General features: G+C 35.3%; 1 protein-coding gene across 4 annotated transcripts; it reads left to right on the forward strand.

Annotated features, from left to right (window-relative positions):
• The first annotated feature begins 7,978 nt into the window (after window positions 1–7,978).
• On the forward strand, window positions 7,979–9,426 carry msmp2 (microseminoprotein, prostate associated 2). 4 transcript variants are annotated; one of them, XM_038290194.1, is made up of 4 exons: window positions 7,979–8,138; window positions 8,248–8,366; window positions 8,700–8,808; window positions 8,902–9,426. In XM_038290194.1, the coding sequence occupies exons 2-4, from the start codon at window positions 8,273–8,275 to the stop codon at window positions 9,071–9,073; spliced, it is 375 nt and encodes a 124-aa protein (XP_038146122.1). In that variant the 5' UTR covers window positions 7,979–8,138; window positions 8,248–8,272; the 3' UTR covers window positions 9,074–9,426. The 4 variants fall into 4 exon arrangements, with proteins under 4 accessions (XP_038146122.1, XP_038146124.1, XP_038146123.1 ...); XM_038290196.1 differs by having other exon boundaries at window positions 7,981–8,181; XM_038290195.1 differs by having other exon boundaries at window positions 7,981–8,181; window positions 8,259–8,366.
• The last annotated feature ends 253 nt before the right edge of the window (window positions 9,427–9,679 follow it).

Here is a 9,679-nt window from a genome sequence, read left to right on the forward strand (position 1 = left end):
AATAAAAATGACTGCATTATGATATATAATATATATATATATATATATATATATATATATATATATATATATATATATATATATATATATATATATATATATATATATATATATATATATATATGAACATCAAGAAGGATGAGAGGTGCGTATAACCTATCTGAACAGTGTGTGTGCAAAGTAACTCCATGAAGCCAGGGGTCAATGTCCTTGACAGATGTAACAGTTCGTCATCCGACCAATAAGGCAGCTTCACAGATGAGCCGTTGTGTTATTTAAGTCAAAACTGTTTTTGATTACTAACAATAATACTTTTCAGAATTGATGAATGCCTAAAAAAAGGATTGATAGATGGTTTACTTCTTCTCATCTGTTCTTGACATGATGTGCTGCTTTTTGAGCACTATGTTTGGCTGTGTGCAACATTTAGCTTTTTGCCAGCTTATGTTTCTAAAACATATACTTAAAACTCACTAGCATTACATTTAGAATATATTGTCATTGCATCTGCCAAAAATCCCCCACTTGAACTTTAAATGTTTTGTTGAAAAGAAAAGAGTTTTACAAGAAGTCTCCTTTTTCACTTGGCCAACAATGAATGGGTGTTGCCCAATCACTTAAAAAACAAAACAAGTCATGCTTCAACAGAGGATTATGTTTAACTGGTACACATATGTGACTTTACAGGATGTACATAAACATCCCTTGCAGCCATGGTCCAATCCCACCAAACAGTCAACCATTTTAGATCAAGGGCAAATTTAATCTCATGTTGTATCTGAGCAAATTCCTCCTAGAGCGTTTAATACGCAGACTTGAAAAATACTCAGCTTACACTAAATGCATTTGAGATCAAAACATATCAAAATAACTTTGCTGCTTCAAAACATGTCTTTGTTGAAGAGTTCAAAATTTCTACCCCTTGACATTTGGATACGTGTGTTTCTACATCATACATGCTTGATCCCACTGGCTTCAGACCTTGATATGAGTGATCCTTTGCAGACTGAAAATAATTCCATTGGACTCAATTTAACTTTGACTTAGCAGCACCCTTTACAATTGGTGAACAGTCATATCCCCCAATACTTTTGCTCCAAATATTGTGTGCTTCATTATGGACGATCAATGACACATTGGCATGCTCCTTTGATGACATCACTCTAGTCTCACAAAAATAAGTCATGTTTTACTTTTGGAGGTTCTCCTTCTACACTCTCTGTCACACAAGTTTCAGGCTGTGTCTGATGAAAAAGTACAAGGTGATAAACTACTCCACTCTAAGCGGTGTCTGTTTACAGGACCATATAGATGTGTCAGAGCACCAGTTAGATAATTTCACTCTCTCCAAGCTGCTGGCTCAAAATTAAACATGCCATGATCGAGGTTGCTTCAAAACGTATATAAATTATGTTTGGCTACCTTCCAGGAGCCACACTGAATTTTACAGCCATTTGACTCAACTGCACCTCTTAAATTATGTAACTAATAATTCTCCCCTGAAACATCATCATATCTGCTCCAGATTTTGTGCTTCTTCATACACCACTGTTTAAAGTATTGGCAAGCTTATGTGATGAACTGACCTTAGCCCGGCCCACACAGAATAGGAAGTACTCACAATGACCTTCAGAAAAGTCAGATGTAACCCAGATTTTGGATGAGATTAAGGGGAAGCTGAAGGCTTCCTTGCTGTACGCCTGGTGTAAATGCAGAACATGGCGCCTGCTTCTGTAGAGACATGAAGGCGAAGGCTGTCCATTGCAGCTTGTGGCTTTGATGATCATTTGATTTTTGTTTTTTAATATTTAGCATGATTAATGGCACACTCAGATTAACATTATGGTTTCACAGAATATTAACATTTGCAGCGTTAAAGCACCTTCCAACAGCCCTCCTACTAATCAAGCATTTTTCCATTTCCATTATGTTACAACAACAAATATCAATGTTTCATGCTGAGTTTTACTTTCAAAGACCAACTCAAAGAAGTGCAAAATACAGAGGAGAAATAAATTATTTATTTTTTTTATTTTTTTTTTACAAAAAAATGACTTGGCCTAGATTAACACTTCCGCCTCCGACCCTAAAAAAATTAAGACCTTCATAGAAATAGAGTCTACCTGTGCGTTATTAAATCTCACTTTAGAGAAACATAGATTGTTTTCTTACACCTCAATATTTTTCTTCATTTTTTCAATCGATCCTGAAGCCTCATAGTAAATTACATGGAATTTTGAGGTTAGAAGTTGACAAATTGTATATCTATATGTGTTGTTTAAAGGGCAATGCATATTTTTTTTTATTCCTTAACTGTTTTATTATTTTTCACACTGCCCTCCATCTGTTGCAGATTACAATCTGCCCCTGCCCCAGGCGTCCAATTCGCCGATCAGTACCAGGGAGCTATCATTACGCCCCAATAGGCTGACAAGGTCATCCACACACATGTGCTGGAGAGGGACAGTCAACCTGACTATTGTCTGTGCTATTTTTTAACCTGAAGCTCAATTTTTAGACATGAAGAATACAGAACTTGTTCTATTTCACTAGTTTTAATGCCTAATCTCTTAAAAGCAGAGTAAGAAAAATATTGTTTCTTTCTGCAGTGTGTAAATTTAAAGCTGAATGCCTCATTAATCCCATTAAACATGACACCGTTTCACATCTGTGTAATTGCTGCAATAAATAAAACAAACACAGTCACGACCCACTTTGTGTGTAGAGGTGAAAGTCATGTGCTGTTAATAGCAGGTATCTGGCATATAATGTTGATTTAAGCTTTGAGAGTCTAACCATATGTCTGCACACAATCATAATTTAACTCAATGTCTGAGGGCTCAGATGGACTGAGAACAGAGGACACTACAACCTCTGAGTTTGTCCTGTTTCACCCCATATGTAAGAAACTTTCTGTAAGTGGAACAATGTATATAAAATAACAAGAGACACATACTGTCAAACAGCAGTTGAAATTTGATTGACCAGGGAATTTGAATGCATTAATTAATGGAATACATTTGATCAAAAAAAGTAACGATAAACTTAATCCCTTATATTCATATACTTGAATTTTAATGTGATTATGTGTGGTAGACAAACAGGAAGTATCATGAATTTGAGCTTGAGAAGGAATTATTTTCACAACACTTCAGCATTTTGGATCAGCTGAAGGCTTTTAACTACAGTTTGTGGACTTCCTGATAGTAAAGAATTGCAATAGTCCAGCCTTGAAGTAACAAATTAATGGACTAGTTTCTCAGCATCACCCCTGGACAGGATATTTCTATTTTTTTCAATATTCCGCAGATGAAAGAAGGAAATTCTAGAGACCTCTTTGATATGGGTTTTAATTGACAGGTCCTGATCAAAAACAACACAAAGACTTTTTACTTTATAGTCTGAGATCAATTTAATCCCATCCAAATGAAGTGACTGGCAAATCAGCTTCTTTTACAAAGACTCTAGATCAAGAACTATAACTTCTCTTTTGTCTGCATTCAGGAGCAGAAAGTTAAGAGAAATCCAGATTTTTATGTCTTCAAGAGATGCCTGTAGTCTATGTAATGGGTTAGCCTCATCTGGATTTATAGACAGATATAGTTGAGTCTCATCAGAATAGCAGTGGAAGTTTATCCCATGCTGTCCAATAATTCTACCGATTGGGAGCATGTATATAGTACTTTGACTAGGCCATTCCAACACATGAGTGTCTGTTGATCTAAACAAACTGAAGTGGCTCTAGCTGTATGTTTAGGCTCATTGTCCTGCTATCAGTTACTCGGCAGATTGAACATCTGCCGTAGTCTCAATTCTTTTAGCCACCTCTAACTGATTTTGTACCAGAAATACCCAGCTTAATCCATCACTCAATCAGAAACCTACCTCCCATTCATGATGCCGACACCACCATGTTTCCCTATGGGGATAGAATGTTCGAAAGATTTGGTGTTATTCAACCATTTTTCTATAGTATCTCCTTGAATTATCTGCTTTGTTCATGAAGTTATTTGCTTCATGTTTGCTAATTGCTACAAACAAACATCCAAGGCCTTCATGAAACAGTTGTATTTAGCCTTATATTAAATTACACAGCAGGACTCTGGTAACTTTTTATGCAAGTTCTACGTGCAGTTAGTTAAACTGAACATATCTCATTTTATCCTACATTTAGTTTTTCTGTCCCCATGACAATGGACACAGTGAAGTGACCATCATGCTTGTGATTTGTCCTCCCTACAGGCAAAAACTGAAAGTTATTTGACTCTGACTATGCTGTGGTGTGTGTGAATGTATGCATGTGTGTGTATTGAGTGAGCATGTTCACAGTAGGATGAACATCACAAGTATTGATCAGACTAATGTGTGGAGGAAAGGCTGCAGGCCACAGCAGCTGATCGATACATGTCTAATTACATCTGTGTGAGTTTGTATGGACCCAAAAAGGGCGATTATTGGTACCCACACCCCCTCAACTCAAAGAAGGGGTATAAATATACGCTGCACTACCAATACAAAGCATTTTAACTCGTGAGAGACTTTTCTTTTTTGAACTTTTCAGGTCAACCTTAAAATGAAGCTTTCCTTTTTTTGTTCACTGAAATGCTTCTTTAAAAGATATCCATCTGAGAAGAGACTGTGGCATCATGTCTGGATTAAGAAAGTAGGTAAGTCTTGTTTTATGTTTGTACATGACGTTCAACCCTGTGCTCCCAGAAGCATTTAAAATGATGATCTGAAATGCCAGCCAGGTCTCTGACTTCCTGTGTTAGAGGTCCAGAGCCCTTAAGGCTGATCCTCTGTCCTTTCCTTACAGAGCCCATTGTTCTGCTTTTTTTTGTTGTTGTTGTTTTTTTTCAGTCCAACTGACACCAATGATGTCTCTTTTGTTTTTGTTGCTTTATTTTCTTTCCTTTAATTGCATCTTTTTTCCTTTACAGCATCTGCTGGACCTTACGGCCCCACTGAATCGCCAGAGGCTGTGTGATATGTTTGATATTCGGTTGTTCTTGTGCATCATCGTATCAACTAAATATCAGACATATTCCTACAGAGTCTGGCTCTGACATCTAAGCTACTCTGGCGAGGCCACTCGGGTAAAAGGACGTTACTCTTTAGACCATGGCTTTAAGTCATCATAGGAGCAACTTCTTAAGTGAGAAACAAATGCACTCCATACCAGTACAACTTGTTCCAACATTTATTTACCAAAGGTTAAAACGATAAAAGAAACAAAAGGAGTCTGAATTTCAAGTTTCACATCTGAACAGCTCTTTTTTTTTATATCCTTGTTCTTAATTAGGCACACACCCACTGACAAACTCACATATGGTTTCTAGTTGCGACTGTAAATAAATGAACAGGAAGATCCTGCTACAGCGAGGAATGATCAGACCCTCCAGTCCATGTTACTGACAGCAAACTCATTGTCTAGTTCAGTGAATATTCTTTAAAAACTTTTATTTTATTTATTTTTTTAGGAATTTGGTTGTTCTGTGAACAGTGCATTGTGCATGACTTGATTATGTTCTTGAGTTACTAACTTTAACATTCTATCAGCTATTTTTATATAATGATATGATGCTTTTTGGCTTTAATAGAGCAACTCCCCTCCTATTCCGTTCTTTTTCTCAAAGGGCATCTTATTATGTAAGGTTTTATTCAGGGAAGCATTATTTCTACCATCCTAATGAGCCTGTGGGAACAGATGTGAGCAATAATGGGATTTTTAATCAAATAAGACACTGAACTGTTATAAGGATATTTTTAAAGTAAATAAATAATTGAGTACAATAACCACAATTTGTCTTTATGTAACTTATCTGAGTGATTTCTTGAAAAAAGGTCAATGATAACATTGTTTTTGCAGCAACCAAAAATAAAGGTTGGTTGCAGCAGAGTTTTTTTAGATTTATCTGATTGAAGGTGAGCAGAAAGCAAAGATAAGACACACATTTCAAAATAGTATAGCTATTCTCCATCAGAACAGGCTGTCAGTAGTGTTTAAACATCGACTTGGTGATGCATATGATCAATCAGCAGTCACTCTAAAATCACTATAAACGTTATATTTGTCCATAGTCTGATGAATGCCTGTTGTTTTTATTAACTCCTGCAGGTACTGCATAAATAAATACGTTTATTCAAAAATGTTTTCTGTTATATTTTCATTTTGTTCTTACAAATTGTGGTTGGTAATGAAAATGTACAGTAAGGTATTATAAAAAGATCCATCCATCCATCCATCCATCCATCCATCCATCCATCCATCCATCCATCCATCCATCCATCCATCCATCCATCCATCCATCCATCCATCCATCCATCCATCCATTATGCTGATTGTTTGAAAGATCAACCCAAATCCTGAAGTTCAACTAAATTTTTCCCTCTAATATGAAATCAAATAGATATAAGCAGTAAATATAACATTGCTGTGTATCACTGTGCACGTCTATCTATACACTAACAATATGAGGTGTGCATATCTGAGATTTTTGGTAATACCGATCAAGATCTCCCACCAGGTGGGACTATTGGAACTCCAATAAAAAAGTAAATGTTAAGAAGCACCAACCATGACCAACAATAAACAATTATTATTGTTTAGTCTCTGATAATCTATGTTAAAGAAAGCTTTAATGCTCATTTTAATATTTTAATTTTGTTTGTTCGATTGTATACATTGTAGTGTTCTTAATCCACATTATTAACATAAGTGTTGGTACAGGTCACAGAAAAGTTTGGACAGGACTGATGCAGTTAAATAAAACAGATAAACTGTACATCATAACACACGACAGGCACCGTACGTCCTAGATGAAGCCCTTAAATAACAGTACCTGTCACAGAAAGAAAGATAATATCTTGTGTAGTTAATTCACTGCTGAATCATAAATTAGTTTTTTGTTTTACTCAAAGAAAACTCACAGGGAAAGGGATAAATTGATACCTTAAGGCCAAACAAAAGGATTTTTATCAAGAACAAGCCTGTTAATGTTTATACCATATTCTTAAAATTTAAGCTCACTTGATCAAATAAGACATTACTTCAATACATTAGTTACATTTATTTTATACGTTATTTTTGCACCAGTGGTTGTGCAAAAAAAAAATTCTTGTAGTGGGTTTTCCTAGAAGTGGTTGTAGAGGGAATCGTTCATTATCTCATGTTAGTGTTGGAAAATATATGAGCTGCATTGAGGTGGTCTAATGAGGATTTATCCAAGTTATTTAAGCCTGTATTCACAATGATTTTAATAATTGGCTTAGAAATCAGTGAAGAACAAACTCCATATGTATTCAGACATCTGAATGCGTCTCACTGAGTAGGTGGCTTAGACCAAAGTCATGACTATTTCCTGCTTTAGTTACACTTGAACGATTATTTGTAGGGAGATCTATATTTGACAAATAAGATTTGGTGTGCTCCAAATATAGTTTTACAGAAGAAAAAACAAAGTTTTGAATTAAACATTAAATATGTGACTCTTTATTTCCTTTAAACAAACCCCACATTGGAGGTAAAGGAAAAGGAGATGTAACTTTATTGAGAATCAAATTTGGTTACGGTAATAGATTATTCTTTCTCTGAATTATCTGAACAAAATCCCTTTGAGAAATGATAAAGAGAAAAGTAATAGATCCAAAATTTTACAAAGATGTATTTGAATGTAAGACAAAATATTTCCTTTTTTAGCTTTATCTAAAGTAGGAGGTCAAAGGTTGATGTAAACCTTCTACACACACAAATGCAGTTGTCCTATGGATGATGCAAACCAAGCAGTAACAGATGGGGTTAAATGGGATCCATTGAGACAAACACTATCTGAAAGGCTGCACACTGTATGCTTAGGAGGGGAGAAGCAATGGTGAACAAAATGCTTGTGGGTTTATGGGTCTCTGTTTGTGTGCAGATAGTAGAAGGTAATACATGAGTGGGGGATGATGAGTCTGGGGCGTTACAGTATAAATATAAGAGACCAAAGGGAGAAAGTGCGTCAGTTCAACCGTGGCACTGAAAAGGAGGTGCAGACATTTAGAAAGAAAAGAACAGGAGAAGAGAGGAGAACATGAAGGCAGCACGACGGTGAACGAAACGAAGACGAAAAGGAAAAGCTGACTGAACTCACTAAAAGGTCTGAAGGTTTTTTAAACAACCGGGCTTGAAAACCTATCTAGGTTTGTACCTTTTATCAGATTCTGTTTTCAGTGTTTTTGTTTTTTTCTTTATTCACCTTTGCACAGTTTTTCACCAGAAATAACCAAAACAATGGGAGTACTACTGGCTTCACTGCTGCTCCTGGGAGCCAGTCTGCCATGTTTCTCTGTTTACAACAGTGGCGAATGCTTCTTCAACACTAAAGGTACATAAAAAAAAAACTGTTTTTGTTAATAAATGCATATCATTTAAAAAGCCTGGTCTCAGCATGTGGGGCAAAATGTTTGAATAGTTACCATGTTTGTGTTTTTTTTTTTATTTTTATTATACTCAAATCTTACCTTTATTTATTGTTCTGCAGATTCAGATGAATTATACAGTTTTGACTTGAAAATTACATTGCATAAATACATGAAAAATCATAATCCTGATTTCAGTGCTTAAAATGAATGGCTAATAATCTCATCAATGATTTAAAAAAAAAAGAAACATGTTTAAAGTTCTGTTGAGGTGAAAATTAATTTTCTGTCCATATCAGCAAGTTGTGAACACATGGGTCAAGTGTATGGGATTGGGGAGAGCTGGATAACCAGTGACTGCTACCAGTGTGTCTGCATGGAGCCTTTTGGAGTAGGATGCTGTGACCTGTGAGTTTGTTTACTTGTGCAGTTAAGATCAACCCTTTCTAAACATTTGCTATTCATATCATTGCTGTAATTTGAGTCTCTTCTGCCCTACAGTGCAACTAAGCCCATTGACTACCCAGAATGGTGTGAGATCATTCGTAAACCGGATTCTTGCACCAGTGTTGCTGTGATGAGAGTGAATCACAAATTACCCTGCCTGTGGGGACAGGGTCGTCTGAGAACAGCTGGCCAGCCTTGGAAATCCGACAATGATCCTTTATTCTAAGTTCTGCTAATGAGACAAAATAAAAAATGTGATGCATGCTTGGATATGTCAAAAAAGAAAGGAATCATGTAGAAATTTGATTTTCATATTTAATATTGTGAGCAATATTTTGTTGTGCATCTGTTGATTACAGTAGAAGAGTTTTTTTTATTAGTTTTTTTAAAATAGTATTTAAAATTAAAGTCATTAATAAAACTAAATGCTAATACACTAGATATGTGTGTTATGTTTATAGCCCTGTGGCTTAGAATTAGACCTCATTATTTAAAATTTATAATGGTGTATTTTTTATTGTTTAGTGTTTGACTAAGCAACAATAAAAGACAACGTTGCATATTTGTACTTTATTTTAATCTATTTCTACTTGGGTTTTGTTTGTTTTTTTTTCCAGCAAAATTCTACCACAACAACAAAAAATTCAACGCAGAAATAAATTGAGCCGGTTTTTATGTTAGCAAATGAATAATGGATTATATGATTTTTTAAATATTGGATTGTTTTTATTTAAGAAAAAAAATGTATTCTCCATAGATTCATTGTTTATTTCTTTGTTGTATAGCCCATAAGTACAATTGAGTACATGATTTAATACATTTTATGTGCAAG

Source organism: Cyprinodon tularosa, unplaced genomic scaffold (assembly GCF_016077235.1).
Source record: "Cyprinodon tularosa strain WSP-4 unplaced genomic scaffold, ASM1607723v1 ctg277, whole genome shotgun sequence".
Lineage (NCBI taxonomy): Eukaryota > Metazoa > Chordata > Actinopteri > Cyprinodontiformes > Cyprinodontidae > Cyprinodon > Cyprinodon tularosa.